Source organism: Bos javanicus, chromosome 17, assembly GCF_032452875.1.
Source record: "Bos javanicus breed banteng chromosome 17, ARS-OSU_banteng_1.0, whole genome shotgun sequence".
Lineage (NCBI taxonomy): Eukaryota > Metazoa > Chordata > Mammalia > Artiodactyla > Bovidae > Bos > Bos javanicus.
This window is the reverse complement of record NC_083884.1, coordinates 68,923,764-68,946,316: the sequence shown is the minus strand read 5'-3', so window position 1 is coordinate 68,946,316 and position 22,553 is coordinate 68,923,764. Positions and strand designations below refer to the sequence as shown.

Sequence of the window (22,553 nt, the reverse complement as noted above, 5' to 3'; positions counted from 1 at the left end):
GGGAACACGAGGTCCCCACTCACTTCCCGTGCATCCACTTAACGCCAGACTTATGCTGGGAACTGGAGAGACAGGATTAGTGATGGAAGGGTGGGGACTAACGGAGCCAGGCAGGAGCACCAAGGAGGTCACAGGCAGAGAGGACAGCCACTGCCCAGGCTCTGGGGTGGAGGAAGGCCACAGTGGGCCCCGGGGTGAAAAGGAGGGAGGGCGAGGCTGGGGCACCTGGCTGAGGCAGCTGGGAGGGCGGAGGGGGGAGCATCCTGACGGGGGGTGGATGTGACCGCGGGAGTTGGAGGTGGGGGCCTTCGAGCCCCCCAGATGGGAGTGGAATGGATGGGCAGGAGTGGAGTGGACGGCAGATCCGGGAAAATTCCAACAGCGTTTAACACGCAGGATTCCGAATCTGCGGAGTAAGACACAGGCTCCACTCTGCACCCCGCAGCTGGTCAGAGCGTGAAAGCTGTGCTCGGCAAGGGCCCAGCCCTGGGCAGGCAGAGGCCAAGCGGCCCAGAAGGCGCTTTCCTACCACGTGACCTTGAGCGAACTTCTTCCCTTGCTGTTCCCCAACCGTGGAAGACAAGGGCTGCGGGGGTCCACGGACAGGGAAGGGGCAGGCGTGGGGGACAGGAGCAGACAGCCAGGGGGCCAGTGGAGGCTCTGGGGGAGCCCACAGGGCGGGGCAGGTGAGGAGCCTGGATGCTCTGTCTGTCTGTCTGGGAGGGGCTGAGGCTGGCTGCCTCACTCCCGGGTGTCTGAACACACCAAGTGAAGCCCCCAGCCAGCATCCCTGCAGAGGGAAGACCCAGCTCTGGTGGGACTGAGGGCTTTAAATCTTGCTCTGACCACTCTCCCAGCCTCAGTTTCCACATCTGGACCTCTGGCACCCCGACAAGAGGACACGATGCAGGTGAGGGCCAGCCCTGGTGCCCGGCATAGGGGACAGTGGCAGCTTTCCTCCCGTCATCATGGTGACTGCAGGAGGGTCTGAGGCAGGGGCACGCTGCAGACCTCAGGTCTGAGCCCTTGGGAGAATTCCGGCCACGATGCTTACTTGCTGTGTAATACCTACAAGTGATACCCACACCATCTCTGAGACTCAGTTTCTCCATCTGTAAAAAGAGGCCTGTTCTAGCCCCTCCCTCCTCATCGTCAAGAAGATCAAAGAGACCATCCTCAATCAAGATGGGAAACCCAGGGCTAAACGCCAGGAAGTCTGCCGGCCTCACAAATATCAGAGACTAGAGGCCTGTTTGCCGAGCAGCTGACTGAGAAGGCGGGTGTCTCAGAGCTGGGAGGCAGCGCAGATCCCCCAGCACAGGGGGCCAAAGAGGAAAAGAAGACATTTATTAAGTAGGCATGGTGGAGATGTGAGTCTCTGGCCCTCTCAATAAGATACGAGACGGGCACCTCTCGATCCTGGGTGACTTCCAAGTAGAGATGGGGTCCAGAGGGGTGAAGTGACTTGCCCAAGGTCACACAGCAGAGCACAGCCAATCCAAGGCTGGATTCTGGAGTGATAGGTGTTTCTGTTCCCTCTGACTCACTCTGGGCCCCGCTGCCCCTGGTGAGGCAGCTCTTTGGCCTCAGGTCACGTCAGAGCACTGGACAGACCACAGGGGCAGTTGTCAGCAGGGGAAACAGCTGGGGGCCCAGCCTGAAGCTGGCTGTCACAGGAAGGTCAGAGCCCGCTGCGGGTCAGCAATGTCCTCATGCTTCCCCACCCCGCCGCCCCATCCCCAGAGCAGTTTTCTAGATCACGCAGGCCTAAGCCTCCCTTTACTCGGTCTGGTCTTGTGGGTGGGGAGAGGCCCTTCCCGTCCCATTGGGTATCCCACGCTGCCCCCCTCATGGGCTGCCGCATCACCTTCACGTCCTTCCAACACCCCCGAGAGGCAGACTGCATGATTTTGTCCATTTCACATGTGAGGACACCGAGGCCCAGCGTAGGAGAGTGCCCGGTAAGAGCACAGGGCAGCTCGGTGCCCTTCAGAGAAGGCACGCCACCCCCACCCCCCACCCCTAAGTGGGCCCAAGTGCCGCCTAGAGTGCAGCCTCCCCTCCCCAGGCCGGCCTGACGCCCTTGCACAACCACTTGCACAACGCAAGGGAGTCCCCAGCCCGCGGCCACACAGCTGGAGTGTGGCTAAGCGGGCCTGGCCCAGGAGGCCCTCATCCCCAGGCTGGAATTCCAAGGTCCCGCAGAGGGAGGTGTCAGGGCCGACCCCACCCCAGGCCTCGTCTCCCTCCCTGCTCACCCTCCGCAGAGCCCCAGCCCTCAGCCGGGTCCTGGACGCACGGCCTACAGCAGCTGGACTCGAGGACATGGGCGCTTGAGCATGGGCGCTCCGCACCTGTCCTTCAGCCCCGACTGCTCCGCCCGACAGACCTGGGAGGGTCCGCCCTTGGGAGGGGAGCCGAAGACAGGGTAACCTGTGTCTGGGCAGGCCCTGCCTGAGCACAGGCGCTCTGCACCCGGGGTGGGGGGGGGCCCCCACACCCTGGGGGTTCACCCTCTCCTCACCACCAGCGTCTCTGCAGCCTCCTTGGCGGCAGCCCCTCCTGGCTGGATGCCCTCCTGGCCCCGGGCCCTTCTGCCTTCCCCCGTCACCCTCAGCAGGTTGGGGAGGGCTCAGTTCCTGGCTCCCCTCCCTCCCACACCTGTCTGGGTAACCACCTCTCCATACCAGTCCTGGGTTGCCCCTCCCTCTGGCTGTCTGAATCACCACCACTGTGTTGGGGGCTCTCCCACCCCACATGGAAACTGCCAGGCCCCTCCTGCCCTGCTCTGTGGGGAGTCTGCCCCCTCTCCGTGTGACTTCACCTCTCTGGGTCTCCATCACCCCGTCTGTGAGCTGGGGCTGCCACGGGCCCCAGGGAGGTGAAGGGGGTAAGTCTCTCAGAAGCACCTATGACCGTAGCATCATGGTCCCTTGATTCTGGAACCAGGATGTGTCTTTTGACTGATACACACGTGAACGTGCTGCTGGGGGCCCCAGCGCCTCCTTCCATTAAGGGGCCTTCAGGCCTGGTTCTCAGGCTGGCTCTGGGCCCGTCCATCCTCCTTATGGCCATTCTCGGGAGCACAACTCTGGGGGCCCCCAAATCTTCCACTCCCTGGGTTCAGCCAGACCATGAGGGTGGATGCAGTCTGGACCACTCAGCATACGCAGGCCCCCTGGAGGAGACGGCGCTCCCCAGTTCCCAGTTCTGGGGAGGTGCAGGCTGCCTCCTCTGCACCCCTGCTGGGTGTTCCACCCAGCCCCCTGAGCTGCATGCAGGGAAGGGAGTGTGGTAAGGGTGTGCCTCTGCCTGGGGCACGTTCCTCCCCAGGTTGCCCCGCTGGGTCCTCCCATCACTGAGGGCCTGGGGGAAGCCAGGCAGAATCCCACCACTGAGGACCTGCGTGCCCGTCACATATCCCGAGCCTTGGTTTCTGAACCTGCAGGATGGGGTGTAGCCATCCCCATCTTGCTGATCCTCCCCTGTGTCGTCACCACTTCCCGTGGAAATGTCCCCAAGTTTGGAGGAAAGGCTTGGGATGTGCAACTTCAGATTATGAGCCACACATCACTCAGGAAATTCCTCCAGGGGTCCTGACTGGGTCCCGTCAACACCCGAGGGACAGCAGACACCCACCATGGCTGTGCGACTGACCGGCAGCTCTATGCAGCAGCCCCTGATACACGTGCTGCTCTGACCCTCAGCGCCTACCGTCTGAAGGACAGTTTACGGCTCCTCCCTCGCACCTGAGGGGAGGCACCTGGCCTGGCCCCAGGCAGTCCTACCTTCCTCGCAGCTCGGCCCCGAGTGCCCGGGGCAGCACCTCCACTCACGGGCCGTCACCATCTTGTACATCACCTTGTACGTGGGTCTCACCACTGTCCTGTAGCTGAAAGAGCACCCGGGTCGCCCGGCTCAGACAGGGCCTCCCGCTACCTCTCCCGCCCTCCGTGAGGACAAGCCCAGGGTCCTGGGATCCTCTGCCACTTCCAGGCCTCTCTGGAGCGTCCCTCCTCTTGAATTCTGGGCCTCAGCCCTTCCAGTCCGTCCCCAGCCCCTGGCCAGGGGTGGGGAATCAAGAAAATAACTGGACAGGAAGCCCTTGTGAGCTGGGCTGGCCCGTCCTCCAGCTGTGAACGCTCACTGAGTGAAGGTGTGCGGGTGAATGGGGGAATCCTCCCCCTGGAAGCTCTCCAGGGTGGCCCAAGAGCCAAAGGGGGGGTGCCGGGAAACGGGCAGTGGGCCCTCTGTCCACCCACCCTTGGGGTCCCCGGCTTCTCCTCAGCCCCAGCTCTTCGACCACAGCAGGAACGCCAGCAGCTCCTGCTCCACACGGTCTCACTCACCTGTTCCCAGGGCAGCTCATCGGCCAGGGGCAATTCTGCAGCACCCTCTGCAGGTAGGTGCCATTCTGCACGTGGCACGAGACAGTGCGGGTCACCACATAGGAGCACCAGTTCCTGAAACAGACAGGAAGCCCAGGGCTCACCCGCAGCATGCACTCTCTCTCTCCCTCTCTCTCTCTCTCTCTCTCTCTCTCTCTCTCGGGGAGCCTCAAGACTCCAGGCAGGGCGACCCGTGAGCCCTCCGAGCCCTTGGGCCCTGGTGGGAGTCTCCCTGCTGCTGCGGTTGAGGAGTGACTTCCAGAGCCCTGTGTGGGGGCGGGGGTGGGTCAGACAATGGAAACCTGGCCCTGGTGTCTCCACCCCCAGCCCTTGGCGTTTCCTGCGCCCACTCCTGCCACGGGCCCCTCACCTCCAGGCCTTTGCTGGGTCTGCTCCTGGAGCACCCTCCCCCCGGTTCTCTCCTGGCACCTCCCACCCGCTGTGCTGTCACCTCTCCCCGAGTCCTCGCCCACCTCTGCCCCCATCTGAGCAGAGCGGTGGTTCTCCGCTCTGTATCCCTGTCACGCTGAATTCAGCTGGTGAGTCACATCCACCCCCTCCCTCCCTGAGGCATGTGGGAGACAGGCCCTGCCTCACTTATCCTCAGGTCCCCTCTGTGTGACAGCCGGGAGCAAGGTCACCACCCCAAGTGTGGAGGACTGGCTCCTTCAAATGCCACCGAATAATTATCCTGAGCTGCACATATTGAGCCCTGACTGTATACCAAAGGTATTTACATCAACTTTCCTAGTGGTTTAGTGGCTAAGACTCTAAGCTCCCAATGCAGGGGGCCCAGGTCCCATCCCTGATCAGGGAACAAGATCCCTCACACTGCAACTAAGACCTCAGTCAGTCAGTTCAGTTGCTCAGTCGTGTCTGATTCTTTGTGACCCCATGAACCGCAGCACGCCAGGCCTCCCTGTCCATCACCAACTCCCAGAGTTCACCCAAACCCATGTCCATCGAGTCGGTGATACCATCCAACCATCTCATCCTCTGTCGTCCCCTTCTCCTCCTGCCCTCAATCTTTCCTAGCAGCAACTAAGACCTAGCAGAGTCAAATAAATAAATATGCAAAAAATAAATATATTTACATCATCTTCCCACAGCCTGAACATCCCCCGCCTCATTTAATAGAGGGGTAAACTGAAGCAAGATTGAGGGCAGGAGGAGAAGGGGGCCACAGAGGATGAGATGGTTGGATGGCATCACCAACTCAATGGACATAAATTTGACCAAACTCCAGGAGATAGTGAAGGACAGGGGAGCCTGGCATGCTGAAGTCCATGGGATTGCAGAGTCAGACATGGCTGAGCGACTGAACAATAACAAACTGAGGCTCAGTGAGGGGAGAAAACTGTTGATGTTACTGAGCTGGTGCGTGGAGGGTCTGGATTTGAACCCAGGGATATGGATGCTTAGCCCTCCCCCCGCCTCCCTCCCAGGGCCCTGGGCTCCGGTCTCCTCCCCATCTCCTGGGCTACGGTCTGTGGCTCTGTGAAGGCCTCTGCCTGGGAACCTGCTGACCCCGGGCTCCAAGCCACAAAGGAAAGTCTGGAGGGGTGGGGGCTTGAGCTGAGAGGGTCACCTGAAGCGGTCATTCCTTTCCCAGCCCCAGGCCTGTGACCCTGAGCAGGGCTGAGGGCCGGCCAACACCTGGAATGTCCCGCCACTGCCCCAGAAACCTAGCCCTGCGCCTGCCACCCCCACCCGGCCCACCTGGAGGAGGAAGTCTCTGGAGGGAACCAGCGGACAAACTCCCCATAGGACTCTAGGGACGTCCCTTCACTGTTCTGAGTCCCTTGGAAATCGACCCCAGAGGAGGAAACAGTCCTCTAAAGGCACAGAGGTGGGCGACCCAGAGAAGGGGGCCTCTGAGGCGCCCACCCCAATCCAGACGTCACCGGAGCTCTGCAGAGCCCGCGGCTGGTGTCCCCTAGGCAGAGGTGCACATTTTTTTCTTCCTCCTTAGTTGAAATCTCCCCTGTGTGAATTGCTGTCTGGTTCCCTGGTTTACTGCTCATCAGTCCAATTCCCCTGCGTAGGGAACACCGAGCTGGTGACCGGCCAGCAGAGATTTTAGACAGGAGAGGACAGTCAGACCAGGTGGCATTCAAGGTCAGCCCCTCGTGGCCTTTATCTTGTATGGGGGGAGGTCACCAAAAACTTTCCCACCCCTCTCTGGCCTTGAAGACCCAGCTCTGCTGTGGCCAGGATAAAACCGGAGCTCCTCAGCAGGGTCCCAGCCTGGCCCCTCCGCCCACTTTCCAGGGGTGTTACCGGCCTGGAGTCCACATTCCCCCACACTGCCCATTACCCTGACCGCTGGGACCCGCACACTTGAGCTGGCACTCTTTCTCCTTCCTGCCCTCCCTCCATGAGTGCCCTCTTCCCACCCCCGATCCTTGCAGACGAGATTCCCTCTGCCTGCAAAGCCCTCTCCCTGCTTCCGCAAACTCCTATCACCTTTTGAGCCTCCTGAGGCTCTAGGCACAGCTGGGCATCTGCAGGGTGTCCCTACCCCATCCCAGCCACTCACAGCAGCTTTGAGCTTTTTCTCCCCCACGAAGGTGCTAGGGGAGGGTGCTGGCAGGGATCGAGCCAGGATGGGGCTCAGCTTTAAAGGCGCCCAGGGAGGTTTGCTGAATGACGGAATGACTGAGGACAGGCAGTTGCCCTGGGTAGGGGAGCCTGGACCCGGGGGTTTCCCAGAGGTGGGCGTGGCCCCTGGAAGCCCCGCCTCCAGCCTGCTGCCCTTGGGCGCTTCTTCGCCCTCCCAACCCCCGCCCACCTTCCGGCATGCTTAGTGAGAACCCGCCTGAGACCCCGCCGCTGAGGCTGGGTTACCTCCTGTGGGACGGGGCGATGGCAGGGGCTGGGAGGAGACAGCACCCCTCTGCTGGGCCTGCCACTCCTGCCCACTCAGCACCTCTGCAGCCCCACAGGCTGCCGGGAGAAGAGAAAACAGGCCAGACCAGCTCGGCCTGGCACCAGCTGCCCCTAAAAGGGCCGCTCCCCCCCCCCCACCTGCCCTCAACCCCCTGCCACGAGGGGCCCAGGGGACTTTGTCTCCACAGGGCCCAGGGCTGTGATCCGGAACAGTGATAGGGGCTAATTGCAGGAGGCAGCCAAGCGGGCTGGGGGCCAAGGGCCGTTATGAAAAGGAAAGGAAAGAAAGAAGACCCATGGGTGGGGGTGGGGTGGACGGAGCCCGAACCCCACACCGGAGTCCAAGCTCCAACCCTGGCCCTGCTGCTCCCTAACCTGGTGACCTCAGATGAGCCCTGGCCGGCTCTGGGCCTCGCTCTGTCCATCTCTGCACGTGGGGACAGCAGGACCTCCTCCAGCAGCGGGTGACTCACCCTAAGCCCCGAGCGCAGTGCTGACGTGCTTTTTGGTCATTCTTGTTCCTGGACCGTGACATGGGGCCCACGCCAGGAGGCTGGGGTCCAGGGGCTTCCCTGAGGGACACCAGTACTGCACCTTCTGTACAGGGTCGACCCCCACCCCAAGCCTTGACTTTGAGATCGTGACTGTCAGGCTCTACATTTTACAGAGGGGAAACTGAGGCCCCGAGAGAAGTCACCTACCCAGGTCACCCCTATGGGTGCAGCATTGGGATCTGAGCTCCCCGGGGAGAGGATGGGGAAGAAAGTTCTCCACTCTCCTTGACTCTGGGATTTGCCCAGAGGAAGCCAGTACTCTGCAAGAGAGGAGGATGGGCCAGGACGCCGGTGATGGCATCAACTCCAGAGCCACAGTGCTGAGACACAGACGGGTCATTACAGGCTGGAAGGGTCCTCGGAGGAGCGGAAGACCCCCCAGCAGGGACTGCGGGGGCGGACAGGGGCAAGACGAGCACAGGCAGCTCTGCACAGCCCCAGGCACCCTGGTTCCGGGGGTCTCGAAGTCTTGCCACATTCTTGGGCCTGGGGGCGGCCCCTTGGATGCTGTCCCGGGCCTCCCCCTCCCCAGGCACAAAGCCTCTTTTCTGCCTCTGGTCCCTCGGCTGCCAAGGGGCGCCTGGGGCGCGGGGCTGGAGGGAGGGGTGATGGGCGCGACATCCCCATGCCGTCTCCAGCAAGGCCCAGCGAGGTTGGGCTGGGGCCACAAGGGGAGGTCCTGGCAGCCCAGAACCACAGATTCCTCTAGCGAGGGTCCCCCCCCCACTTAACGTTGGTGTTGCAGGTTGGGACCCTCCTCAGAACCTGCGTGAGCAGGGGATGAGGGGAGGGGAGAGGGGAAGAGGGAGGAAACTGAGAGGGGAACTAAGCCCTGGAGCCACGAAGAGACCTGCCCAAGGTCACACGCTGAATGGGTGACAGAGCGGGAAGGAGACCTTGCTGTGTCTGAGGCTGGAGCCCCTGATTGCTGGCCATGACCTGCAAACCCTTCCCGGCTCCCCAAGCTGACACCCGTGCTCCCTCTTCCAGAGAGCTGCCGTGGTGAAGAGAACACTGGATCTGGGAACTGACTGACTTAGATTGAGGTGCTGTTTCTTCTCTTGGCCTCAGTCTTTCCATCTATAGAATGGGAGCAACAGCATTGCCTACAGGGCTTTTGTGATGCTCAGGCCACTCTGAGCCTTCAATGACCGGGTGACAGCCCCACAGCCACAGTCCTGCTCCCGCACGGGGAGCCCTGCGGGGAAAGGAGCCCAGGCTGGGAGGCAGTGCACTGGCCGAAGGGCAGTGCAGGCCTTACGCCCTTCTCAACCGTCATCCTGAGCTTGACACTGGGTATTCCCAGGTCAGAGTCTTGGTCATTCTGGCACCTGGGACCCTGGGGGTTCACGTCCTTGCCCTCAGCAGGTCATATCCCCTCTCTGAGCCTCAGCTTTGTCTTCTATGAAATGAGGACCATACAAATGTGTGCCTTCCTGGCAGTCGGAAAGGTTCTGGAGGGGGACAGGTGCAGGTGAAATGCCAGCCCAGGTCAGCATGCGCGGTGGTGGCCGTGACAGCGGCCAGCATCAGTCCCCGTCTCAGACAACTGCACCTCTGGCCTCTGACATCACAGCCACCTCTGCCCTCCAGCCCTGCCTGCGTCACCTGCTCTTGCTAGCCCAGTGGGTACACGCTGGCCCCTGACCACTGGGAAAGCGGAATTTCTGAAAAGAATTAAAGAATTGAGGCCATAGGGGGTGGGGGCCCGGCAGGCCTTTGAATGGGATGAAAAGGCCCGGAGAGGCCTGGCTACTCTGTATTGTTTGCCTCAGACAACAGCAGTGGCTGGCCCTTGAGAGGGGACCGCAGCGGGGGCAGGGGCTACAGTCAGGACCAGGGCCTGGGCAGGTTCAAACAGTGTCACCAAGGCCAGAAAGACACAGATTTGAATCCCGGTTCTTCTGTCAGTGCTCAGAGAGCCTAGATTTTGTCAATTCTCCAGGGCCTCGATTTGCTCATCTGCTAAATGGGGACAAGTCTTCCCTAACTCATTCAATCCTTAACACTGCATGTAAAGGGCCCCCTGGCTGGTACTAGGGGATGCTCCATAAACACCACCAGATAGAATGTTCCCTGCTCTTGAGTGACGGGCAGGAAGACAGAGCACTCCCACAGCACTCAGTCTAAAATGCCAGGTCCCTGGGGGCCGACACTGACCCTAGGTCTGTGAAACTCCACCCGTCTTCTTCCTTCGAGGGAAATAAATAGCTGGGATACTAAAAAAAGCCAGGAGCAGAGTAAAGGGGGGAGGGTCCCCCAAGTGTCAGCTAGAGGGTGATCTGGGCTTCTCCTACGTGCAGGGAGGGGGCCCTGCGGAGGGGACGAGGAATCTTGGGGTTTCCTCCGTCGTGTCCCTTCCCCCTCCCCTGGGGTCCGGAGTTGAAGTGGTGGGGGCTGGAGAACGCTGTCGGGGGCTACTGGCTCTGGATACGTGAAGCAGAGGACCCCCGCACGGCCCGGAGCTCCTGCCAGCTAATGAGGCCCACGGTCCCCGCCCCCACCGGGGCTGGCAGTGAGGTGGGGAACCGGGTCCCTTTCCCAATCCTGGGCTTGCACGGAGGTTGGGGGCGGGGGTGCCCCGAGTCCTGATCCCCAACCCCGGGCTGGCAGGACACTGAGGTGGTGCAGGGTGTGGGGGTCAGCCCTTACCTGCGCGCAGAGAACGGAGCTCCCCCGACGCTCCACGCGGCGCTCCCTCCTGGGAGCAGAAGCCCGAGGCAGAGCAGCGCCCAGGCCCGCGGGCCGCCCATGCTGCGCCCGGAGCCCTCCGCGCGCGGCCCCTCGCAATCGCCCCCAGCCTGGCGTGCCCGCTCGCCCGCCCGCCCGCGCCGCCAGCCGCCCCGGACGCGCGGATCCCGGTTCCCAGCGCAGCGGCGGGAGGGCGGGCGGGAGGCGGGCGCGGGGCGGGGGCGCGCGTTCCCGGCCTCGCCCGGCCCCTCCGCGCGGCCCCCCGCCCCTTGCGCCGCCGCTGCCAACCCGGAAGGAGCCCCAGGGGGCCGGGCGACCCCGCCAGGAAGCCCGCCAGGTGCCCACCTGAGCCTGGTGCCCTGCGCTGCTTGTCCCTTTTGGGGGCGGGGTGCCAGTTCCTAGGTGCCCAACCACGTGTTGCAAACTGAGGCCGAGCCACGGTCTCTGACGCAGCCAGGACCCAAAACCACCAAGCCTGGGCTAATGATGCCAGGGGCCTCATCCCCTCTGGATATTTTTGAGGGATCCAGTCATCGAGGCAAGAGGGGCGGTACACTTATGCAACAAAAGCTGCCCAAGCGGTGCGCTCCACTGTGTGTGGGGGCACCTCACCTGCGCTTCTCGTTCTTTCTCAGTTTAATCTTAAGACCACTGTGGGTGAGGTGGGCACAGTCATCCCTATTTTAGAGAGAAAAAGAGGAAGGCCCAGGCACTTGTAGCCCCGCCCTGGGAGAATAAGACCTGGGCTGACCCTATAAGTCAGTGTCCACTTTTATTGCTGTTTTACAGATGGAGAAACTGAGGCCAAGAGGAGATGTTATCTACCCAAAGCACTCCATGAGTGGTCAGATCCAGGCCTCCTGACTTCAGAGGGGGTGTCATCTCTTTAGCACAATCAAGGAAGAGTGCAGACAGCATTTGGTCGGGGCCTGGGTCTCCCCATCTGTGATACTGGAAGGACAGGCTTAGGGTGGAGTTACTTCATCTGGGGTGTATGGATGGGCTTCTGGGCAGAGGGCTGTGAATTCCTCCAAAGTGTATGCCAGGGTGGTATGTGTATATGACACATGTGTGTGCAAGCGTGGTGGGGTGTGTGAAATGTGTGATGTCTGTGTGCGTGTGTGTGATGTATGTGTCTGTGACAGGAGTGTGTGTTTATGTGGAGGGGCCATAGCTTTCATCAGAGGGCACCTAGAACCTTCCCAAACTCCAGAATAGTCTCTGACCTCCCCGCTTCTGCCGGGACCGACAGGTTCAACCTCTGGTCAGGGAACTAGATCCCACATGCCTCAACGAAGAGTTCACATGCCACAAGTAAAGATCTTGCCTGCCTCAACAAAGATCGAAGATCTGGTGCAGCCAAATAAATACATATATATATATATATATATATATATATATATATATATTGAAAGCCGAACACCCCAGATAGCACTTTGAAGGGCACACAGCTCATTAGGAAGGGAAAGTACTGGGCAGTGGCTTCTGTCCTGGGAGGGACCCGGGAGGACCACCGAGTGAGGAGCACCGCCACACCTGTTCGCAATGCGTCTGAGATGCTCCGTGATGAACACACGGGCTCAGTCGCTCAGTCATGTCCTAATCTTGGCAACCCCATGGACTGTAGCCTGCCATGCTCCTCTGTCCATGGAATGCTCTAGGCAAGAATACTGGAGCAGGTTGCTATTTCCTACTCCAGAGGGAGAAATATCAATAACTTCAGATAACGTAGATGACACCACCCCAGTGGCAGAAAGTGAAGAGGAACTAAAGAGCCTCTTAATGAAGGTAAAAGAAGAGAGTGAAAAAAAACCTGGTTTAAAACTCAACATTAAAAAAACTAAGATCATGGGATCCGGTGCCATCATTTCATGGCAAATAGATGGGGAAACGATAGAAACGGTGATGGATTTTACTTTCTTGGGCTCCAAAATCACTGCAGATGGTGACTGCAGCCTTGGAATTAAAAGACACTTGCTCCTTGGAAGATAAGCTATGAAAAACCTAGACAGCCCATTAAAAAGCATAGACATCACTTTGAGAAAAAGGTCCATACACTTAAAGTTAAAGGTTTTTCCAGTAACTATGTACAGATGTGAGAGTTGGACCATAAAGAAGGCTGAGCACCAAATAATTGATGCTTTCAAACTGTGGTGCTGGAGAAGACTCTTGGCAGTCCCTTGGACAGCAAGGAGATCAAACCAGTCAATCCTAAAGGAAATCAACCCTGAATATTCAATGGAAGGACTGATACTGAAACTGAAGCTCCAATACTTTGGCCACCTGATGCAAAGAACCGACTCATTGGAAAAGACCTTGATGCTGGGAAAGACTGAAGGCAGGAGGAGAAGGGGACAACAGAGCATGAGATGGTTGGATGGCATCATTGATTCAATGGACATCTCCTCCAGGACAGAGTGAAGGACAGGGAAACCTGGTGTGCTTTGTGGGGTCACAAAGAGTCGGACACAGCTAAACAACAAAAAAACAACTCCAGGGGCTCTTCCCAACTTGGATCAAACTCAAGTCTTCTGCATTGGCAGACGGGTTCTTTACCACTGAGCCACGAGGGAAGCCCAGATGGACTGCATACATGTTCCTTTATCACCAAACTTGTGGGAGCTCTGAGCCACTGTGGAATTTCTCCAGCAGTGGATACTCTAAGGAAAAGCTGTTATCAACATTGTGACATCAGAGGCTGGGGGCCCTTGGTCCAGGGTATTTATTTGAAACTATAGCCTGGAGAATCCCAGGGATGGGGGAGCCTGGTGGGCTGCTGTCTATGGGGTCGCACAGAGTCGGACACGACTGAAGCGACTTAGCAGCAGCAGCAGCAGCAGCATAGCTATGACTTAAAACTCAACATTCAGAAAACTAAGATCATGACATCTGGTCCCATCATTTCATGGCAAATAGATGGGGAAACAGTGGAAACAGTGACAGACTTTATTTTTTTGGGCTCCAAAATCACTGCAGATGGTGATTGCAGCCATGAAATTAAAAGATGCTTGCTACTTGGAAGAAAAGCTATGACCAACATAGACAGCATATTAAAAAGCAGAGACATTACTTTGCCAACAAAGGTCCGTCTAGTCAAGGCTATGGTTTTTCCAGTAGTCATGTATGTGAGAGTTGGATTATAAAGAAAGCTGAGCGCCGAAGAATGGATGCTTCTGAACTGTGGTGTTGGAGAAGACTCTTGAGAGTCCCTTGGATTGCAAGGAGACCCAACCAGTCAATTCTAAAGGAAATCAGTCCTGAATATTCATTGGAAGGACTGATGCTGAAGCTGAAACTCCAATACTTTGGCCACCTGATGAAGAGAACTGAATCACTTGAAAAGACCCTGATGCTGGGAAAGACTGAAGGCAGGAGGAGAAGGGGACAACAGAGGATGAGATGGTTGGATGGCATCACTGACTCGATGGACATGAATTTGAGTAAGCTCTGGGAGTTGGTGATGGACAGGGAGGCCTGGTGTGCTGCAGTTCATAGGGTTGCAAAGAGTCAGACATGAGTGAGTGACTGAACTGAGGGCTTCCCTGGTGAAACAGTGGCTAAGACTTCATGCTCCCAGTGCAGGGGACCCGGGTCTGATACCTGGTTGGGGAACTAGAGCCCGGATGTTGCAGCTAGAAGATCTTGTGTGCCTCAAATAAGACCCCATGCAGCCAAATAAATAAATGAAAATACATATTTTTTTAAAAACCCAGAGTTCCCTGGTGGCACAGTGAATAAGAATCTGCCTGCCAATTCAGGCCACACAGGTTCAGTCCCTGCTCTGGGAAGATTCCACGTGCCGCAGAGCAACCAAGCCCGTGCACCACAGCTACGAGAGTCCGTGCTCTAGAGCTCATGTACCGCAACCATGGAGCCCGTGCGCTGCAACTACTGAAGCCCGAGAACATAGAGCCCATGCTCCTTGACAAGAGAAGCCACCGCAATGAGAAGCCGGAGCCACAACTAGAGAAAGCCCGCACAAAGCAACGAAAGACCCAGCGCAGCCAAAAAAATAACCTCTACAGCTAGAGCCCATGGCAGTGCAGTCCAGCAGTTAATGCAGGCTCAGTGCCCCTTTGGCCCAGACGTCAGTGAGCAACCACTTGGTACTGTGTGACCTGGGACAAGTCACCTCTCCTCTCTGAGCCTCATTTCCTTACCTGGAAAAACAAGGCAGGTTTTTTTTTCTTTACATGTTCGTACATATTTGTAGATCACTGTAAGTGTTGGCTTTGCTTTCTCTTTAAGATAGCATGAGCATTTCTTCATGCCCTTAAATGTCCTTCTGAGATGTAGTGTTTTTATATTATTAGTTATGCTGTATTTTCTACTCTTTGTTGTGTAGATCTTAGTTCACCAACCAGGGGTTGAATCCATGCCTCCTGCATTGAGAGTGCACAGTCTTAACAACTAGACTGCTAGGGACGTCCCAGAGCGAGGCAGTTAAGGACATGGAAGCAACCTAAGTGGTCCTCAACAGGTGAGGGGATAACGAAAATGTGGTATATATATACACCTATATATACCGTGATATCTCATTGTATATGCAATGGAATGTTACTCAGCCGTAAAAAGAACGACGTATTGCCATTTGCAGCAACATGGATGGACCTGGAGATCATCTAAGTGAAGTAAGTCAGAGAGAAAGTCAAATACCATATGATACCACTTATATGTAGAACCTTAAAAATGATACAAATGAACTTATTTCCAAAACAGAAATAGAATCAGACATAGAAAACAAACTTGCAGTTACCAAAGGGGAAAGGTGCGGGAAGGATAAATTAGGTATTTGGGATTAACAGATACACACTACTTTATATAAAATAGATAAACAAGGGGAACTATATTTACTATCTTGTAATAACCTATTATAGAAAATGATACGAAAAACTGAACGTGTATATATATAAATGAGTCACTTTGCTGTGTACCAGAAACTAACACAACAGTGTAAATCAACCCTGCTTCAATTAAACAAACAAAAGACAAGGCAGTTTTTAAGCTTTGGGTCTCTGGGCAGTGGTCCTGGGGCAGAGTATGAGGCGCCCTTTCGAGCACACCCTCCTGGTGCACATCAGTCTAGTTTCTGGTCCTCTTTGCTCCCTGAGCAGGAAGGGCAGGAAATGCTGCGGGGACCTGGGTTTGGTCATTTGAGGTTTCAGCGTTTGCTGAGATGGGGAGGAGAGGGGCCTCCTCCCCGGGGGCCTGATCTTCTCGCTGCCAAGACTCGACCACAACCGCCAGTAACGACAGCAGCTTCCGGTCTGGTCGGAGCGCTGACTGTGCGCCAGGTGCTGCGCTAAGCATTTTACTTTCGTTGTCGCCTGCCCTCTTCCCCCACACCTGGGAGGCCGCCAGATTATCCCCAGGTGTGGGGCTCAAGGCTGGTGAGTGATGGAGGCCGGCCTGGGTGCTTACCCACCAGGCCACACACTGCCACCCTCTGGTCCAGCCCTGCATGGGGGGCTTCTTTGGGTGAAAAGAGAGATCAGCGCAGATTTAGACTCCCATCGGGAGCTGAGGAGGTGAGAGGCAGCACACACGCACACACAAGTGTGTGGGCCACATGGGGACATGGACTCAGACACCGCCCGCCCCCACCCCAACCCCGAAGCAGGCCACGGGGTCTGGGAAACATAGCCCTGCTGGTGTGGATTCACTGACACATCCAGCAGCCTAGTCCAAACAGGAAATGCTGTTCTCCTAACAGCAAACAAACCTGGGTCACAGCCTTCCTTCCCGTTATCTCCCCCTGGGGCCTGTGCTAAGGGCCTCTCCTCTCCGCCTATGTCCCAAAGGCAGCCTCCCCGGCTGGGGGTGCCTGTAAGATCAGCCCTGTCCACACACCAGCCCAGGTGCCCCTGGTGATCTGCAGCCATATCCTGCCCATTCTATAGGGGCAGGAGCAGCCCAAGAGGGCTGGGGTACCCAAGTCCACGGCAGCAGCCCCCAGGGGCCCAGGCAGCACCAGAGGCCTGCAGAACCTCTGCCTAGACAAAGGGCAGGGCCAGAGGGCCGGCCTTCCAGGTTAGGGAACAATGCCTGCGTCCTTTGCCTTTGATTTGGAGGCCCGGGGCTGCGGCCCCTCGCTGGGCCAGGGCGGGGATGCTGGGGGACCCGAGGGCCTGTAGCTGCCCAGCCAAGTTAGTTATGCTCCATGGAGCTGCCCTTCTCACCCAGTTCTTTCCTTCCTCATGGGGCTGGGACTGGGGCTGGAAGGGAATGGTAGCAGGAAGGAAGCTGTCAGAAAATCATAAATCAGGGGCCCAAGAGGGCCTTCCTGCCCTCCTTGGAAATCCTAGGAGAGGCTGGCACCTCTGGGGTTGTGGGGAGGATGACAGAGTGGCCGGCAGGGCACCTATGTTTGGAGTTAGGAGACCTGGATGTGTGCGTGATCCACAGTGAGACCCTTCTCCCCAGGTCTCGGTGTTCCCATCTGGAAGGCAGAGGAGGGAGGGATACAAGGCTTGGGGACTTTCCTGTGGCTGTGCTGTGTTGGCCGTGAAGAACTAGACAAATAAATGGCTGCTTCTTAACAACATTTGTCCCAATTGCCTTCCTCTGGTTTTCCCCCCAAATCCCCTCCTTTCTGCCCCCTGCTTCTGCCCTTCCTCCCTTCTCTGGGGGTCCCTTTGCTCTGCTTCTCTCTCCACATCTCCCCTCTTGCAAAAACAAACTAGTAAAGTCTTCTTAAGGCAGCATCCCCCTAGCTGGAGGGGACGGGGTAGGTAGAATAGGGGAAAAAAAAAAAATTATTGGCTCATTTATACTAGAGTGTTAATGACTGATATGTTGAATGTTGTTAAATGTTGGGGCCCATTTAACAGGCATTCTTCCTCATTTAAACTCTAAATCACTGGTAGTGGAATTTGTCTGCTAGTAAGGGGGATGCTTGGTCACCAAGGGTCTAGGAAAAAGATATGCCAGGTGAAAAGGCCTTCTGTGTGGGGAAAGCGTCCATCTCCCCATCCCCTGCTGGATGCATCTGGAGTGGCAGCCACGAGTCCCTGCAGATTAGTTGGATCTGGCAAGTGCAAAGGACAGGTGAGAGAAGCCACTCAGAGCAGAGACCCCGGAGCTGCCTGCCAGCCCCACCAGCCCCAGGAGGTGCCTGCCCGGCCAGCAGCATGTGGGCCTGCCCCACCTGACACCCACAGGATGAATGGGTTCCACTCTGAGGAGGAAGAGGAGAAGGAAAGAGAAAGAGCCAGCGAGAGGCAGAGGCATTTGGAAAGACAGAGAGATCGACAAAGAGGCAGACGCAGAGAGAAGTTCTCCTGGGGAAAAGGACCCCAGGTTGTTGGTCTCAGCTCCTCTGGGGGCCGAGCAGAGGGGGTGGGACCAGGGTGCCAGCTCAGCGCCATCCTATGCACCCACAGGCTCTGCCTTGCTCAGAGCCGCACCCTGCAGCCCTGAGAGTCAGGAGCTGGGCCTGCTTCCATCTGCTGCCCATGTCTGGCCCTGGCCGCCCAGTGAGCTCTGGTTTGCCTGTGCTGCTGATGTAAGTTGTGCCATGGCAGCCCCGTCAGGCAGATGGAGCCGCTGGCCCGAGAATAAATGGATTTCTAGCCTGCAGCTTGGCCTGGGAAGTCATAAATGGATGGACAGCATATGAGTGTGTGCAGCCCTGGAGTACCTGGACTCCAGGCTCTCCCTGCCTTGCCCTCCGGTCCAGCCCTCTGGGGCCAAGCCTGGATCTTCTCCACCTGCCCGCTCTTTGGCTCTTGTCCCTTCCCGCCTTTCCACTCCCCATGGGATGTGGCCTCGCATGTGCCTCCTCGCTGACCCTTCCAGTCCTTCGGAACCTTCCCTAAGGCGAATGGAGGCATTTCTCCATGGGGGGAACCTGCAGTGCCTCTGCTGCCCTGAGGCAAGAATGGAATGTGGCCTGGCCTGCTCACCTTCCCACTGCCCCAGACCCTGAGATACCAATGCGAGTCTCCATTTTCCCAGACAACCCTCTGCTCTACAGCTGGACTATGGGGCTTTCCCTTTGCATCCCTTCTGCCTGCCAATGCCCATACCCCTTCTGTCTCAGCTCAGACATGACTCCCTCCCTGCCTCCAGGAAGGTGTCCCACACACCAACTCTAAGTCTTGTGTCCACTGGGCTTCCCCACTCATAGAATTTTATGTAAGAGCCACCTGTTGATTTGTCTGGTTCCCTTGATGGGTCATAGATAGTTGCTGGCCCCTTTCTGTAATCTTCCTAACAGTACTAGGAAAGCTACATACCCCAGAAGCCATAAAGGATACATTGGGTACTTAAAATTTTCTGCATAGAGAAAGAATAATATGATTAACTGTGGGAAAAAATGGCAACTTATCAGAAAAAATACAACTAATTTCCTCCATATATAAAGAGCTTTTACAAATCAGTAACATCAATGACCCAATAGAGGAACAAACAAAAGTTATGAACAGACAACTCGGAATGACAAGGCATTCAACTTCACTCAAAAGAGAAAAATTGGAGATGAAAACCACAGGGAGATAGCACCTTCCAAAACTGATGGCTAAGATTTTTGATAAAATGCTTTGGCAAGTCTGTGGGGGAAAACGTCACTTCATATATTCCATCTTTGGAGCACAGTTGGTAATATGTAATAAATGATAAAACTTGTATTACCTTGACCTGGTAATTCCACAATGAGGCAATTTCTTACATGTACATTTGCAAACAACAGAAGGAAATGAACTGCAGCACTATATGTAGTATCAAAAAACTGGAAACAACCGAAATACCATTGCAGATTAGTACACTAAGGCACACCCGTCAGAGGAACGCTGCGAAGTCAGTGCGTTATGGGAAATGTGGCATTGCCACATAGTGGAATATTAGCCATCACAAGGGACACAGCACAGATACACACTACAGAGCCTTGACAACATTATACTGAGTGAAAGAAGCCAGACACCAAAGGCTACATTCTGTATTTATATGAAATGAACAGGCAAGTCCCGAGAGACAAGAAAGTAGATTAGTGATTGCCAGGGACTGGGGACTGGGGACTGGGACTCGGGAGTGACTGCTAATGGGTCTGGGCTTTCTTTTTAGGGAGATGAAAATGTTCTAAAATTAGTGGCGATGATTGAACAACTCTGAATATACTAGAAATCACTCAATTGTTCATACTAAAGAGTGGGTTTTGTGGCATGGGAATTACATATACCAATACATATTCCTAAAGATGAGGCTTATATATACATTTACCTATATAAAGATGGGGTAGATAGTGGAACTTCTAAGATCAGTTAAGTGAAAAGAGTAACGGCAGCTTTGTGTAAAGGATGCTGGCGTGTGTGGGGAATTGCACAAATACCCCCCATAAGTACTCAGGTTACACATTCACTTTCTCTAGAAGAATTCACCAGAAACTGCTAGCTGGCTGCCTTTGGGAAGATGGAATGAGGGACCGAAGGTGTGAGTTTTTACTGTGAATCCTTTTGCATGGTTCAAAGAAAAAATTAATGCCAGAAAGTATACATACTATAGTCACCCTTTGCCCTAAGAATTAAGTACGTGTGTGTGTGTGTGTGCACATATGAACTGGCAGCTCTTAGATTCCCAGCCCAGAAGCTGGAGAGCGCCTGCAGCCTGGGAGGGCCCCTGAGTGCTGGGGTGAGGTTTCAAGACAGACCTCCACCTCTGGGCAGGCTGAGGCTCCACAGGGCTGGATTGGGAACTGGGCCTCTGAACCAGCTGGACCCTGGGAGGCGGCCCCTCCCTGCCCTCCCGGGAAGGACCCCGAGCCCCTGTCCTCACCAGGCCTGGCCCAGGGCTTCCAGTCACTCATGACGCACCTGAGGGGAGGCTGTTTGGGGAGGTGGGCTCCCTGGCCAGAGGGAAGTCCTGGCAGAGAGCTGGGGCAGCCCCCATGTCGGCACTGAACCATGAGAAACTGAAGTGGGCTGTGTTCTTCCCTGATCCCAGGGAGGGAAGAAGAGGAAGACAGGGGGAGGGAAGACAGAGACAGAGAAGAGCAGGATGAGAGAGCGCGGATGTTAGAGACAGAAACTGAGCCCAGGCGTCAGCAGGGAGGAGCTCGGCCTGATGAGGACAGCAGGGCTGCCACGCGGCAGACAGAGATGTGGAGAGAGCAGAGAGACTGTGGGAGGACAGGGCGGTGGCAAGGGGCAGGTGGCAGGCAGAGCGCGGGGGCGGCAAGGGCCTGCCCCCTCCTGAGCCAGCCCTGGGCCTTTATCTCTGTGCCTGTAGACGGCACACATTATCATAGCTGCCCATGCAGAGGTATGTTGCCCAGGAAAGGGAGGCCAGGAGGCTGATAAGCTGCATAGCTAGAGACAACAGAATGCCACTCAGCATCTGGCTTTGGAGCCCTGGAGCAGATGGTCAGGACAGTCCAGGCCCAGACTTGACCCTGGGACCCCGCACTGTGCCCAGCTCCCTCCAATGGGGACCCGTTGGCCCATCTGGGCTGCTTCTGTCCTGCCATGGTGGGACGTTCCCAGGAGCAGAGCGGACCTGTCTGGACTCCAGCCTGCTGTCAGGAAGGGGCTGACACTGTAGCCCCAGCTTGGCCAGCAGGACGACGTCTCAATCCTGCCTGTATCTTCCTCACTCTGTGGCCCTGGCCAAGCTGCTTCCCCTCTCTGAGACTCAGTGTGCTTGCCTGGAAAGTGGGGATAGCAGCACTTGTCTCAGGGTAGGCTGCTTAACTGCGCGAGCTAAGTCGCTTCAGTCGTGTACGACTCTTTGCTACCTGCCAGGCTCCTCTGTCCATGGCATTTCCCAAGCAAGAATACTGGAGTGGATTTCCTTCTCCAGGGGATCTTGCAAACCAGGGATCCAACCCATGTCTCTTATGTCACCTACACTGACAGGTGGGTTCTTTACCACTGAGCCATAAGCTTAAGAGGAGCATTCAAATTCAAAAGTGGAGCTCCTTACGCAGGGCTGCCACATTCTGCTCAGGAAAAAGTACCCACGTGAATCTGAGGCATAGGGTGTGCAGTTTGCAGAATGAGACATCTGGGCATCAGGGTAAACCTGACAGATGGAAGAGCCAGTCTTCCGCAAAGAGAATATTGGGGGAGAATCGGATTTTCTAAAGGTCCCTCGTTATGACATGCTTCTGTTGGCCAATCTCTCCAGCTAAAGCAAGGAAAATCCCTGTTGAAATTCAGAATTTTTCTCTATGTATTTACTCAAGACTAGACCCAATAGTTTAATTACTGTCATCGTGGCTGGCTTTCTTAGCTGGCCCAGGGAACCAACCGGTTCTTCTAGTTTCAGTTGTACTCTGCCTGCAATTAGGACGCTCTGCCACTAGGTGGCGTCTTGGGTTTGCACCTGCAGTGAAGTGAGGTGTTTTTTTTTTTTTCCTGGGGGGTTTTTTGGTCTCTCTGATCCACTCCAAGAAGCTGCCTTTTGAGAACAGACAGGAATACAGAGACAGTCTCTAGACTGATGGAAAAGAGTGCTGTGATCACTTAACAATGCCTGCCCTGGATGAAGGAATAGAAAACAGGGACTTCTGTGCCCGCAGCCCTCTAGACTGTGCCTCTGAGTATGTGTTTCTATTTAATGATACTTTTTTAGACTAAATGGGAATCTGTGAAACACTTGAATGTAAATATTAGGATTACTAATCACTGTTTAAGAAGGGATGTTTGTACAAATAATTTTTGTAATAAAGAACATATAGTTTGGGGAAACATTTGCAGCAAAATATTAAAAAAAAAAAAAAAGCAAACATGATGGTTCAGCCTTTCTTTCTGGACAGTTAAGAATTTCCATTTTTTTTCCCCACAGTCATTTCTGTTTTCCACTGTGCCTCGAGGCATGTGGGATCTTAGTTCCCTGACCAGGGATGGACCCTATGCCCCATGCAGCAGAAGCATGGAGTCTTGACCACTGGATCACCAGGGAAATCTCTCACCACAGTCCTTTGAAAGAGGGACACCTCGAATGCCTTTTCTTACCCACTCCTTCCAAAGCGCTCACAAACAACTCTCATTCCTGGAGTTGAGATGTTCACAGCTTCCCTCAGGTCTGTGGCTATCGG

The 22,553-nt window shown here is 55.9% G+C and overlaps 2 protein-coding genes across 3 annotated transcripts in view; both read right to left on the bottom strand.

Moving 5' to 3' along the window:
• Nucleotides 1-10,649, bottom strand: part of EMID1 (EMI domain containing 1) — a 39,647-nt gene extending 28,998 nt beyond the window's left edge. Inside the window, exons 1-3 of one of the 2 annotated variants that reach the window (XM_061385256.1) lie at nucleotides 10,484-10,649; nucleotides 4,350-4,463; nucleotides 3,789-3,892 (exon numbers count right to left, since the gene is read on the bottom strand). In XM_061385256.1, coding sequence (XP_061241240.1) covers nucleotides 3,789-3,892; nucleotides 4,350-4,463; nucleotides 10,484-10,584 — 319 coding nt within the window. In that variant the 5' untranslated portion in view covers nucleotides 10,585-10,649. The remainder of the gene's footprint in view (nucleotides 1-3,788; nucleotides 3,893-4,349; nucleotides 4,464-10,483) is intronic. The other variant, XM_061385257.1, reaches the window with a different exon arrangement.
• KREMEN1 (kringle containing transmembrane protein 1) overlaps nucleotides 4,377-22,553 on the bottom strand; it is a 99,441-nt gene continuing 81,264 nt past the window's right edge. Inside the window, exon 12 of the mRNA XM_061385253.1 lies at nucleotides 4,377-4,463. The gene's annotated coding sequence lies outside the window, so the exon portion shown is untranslated. The remainder of the gene's footprint in view (nucleotides 4,464-22,553) is intronic.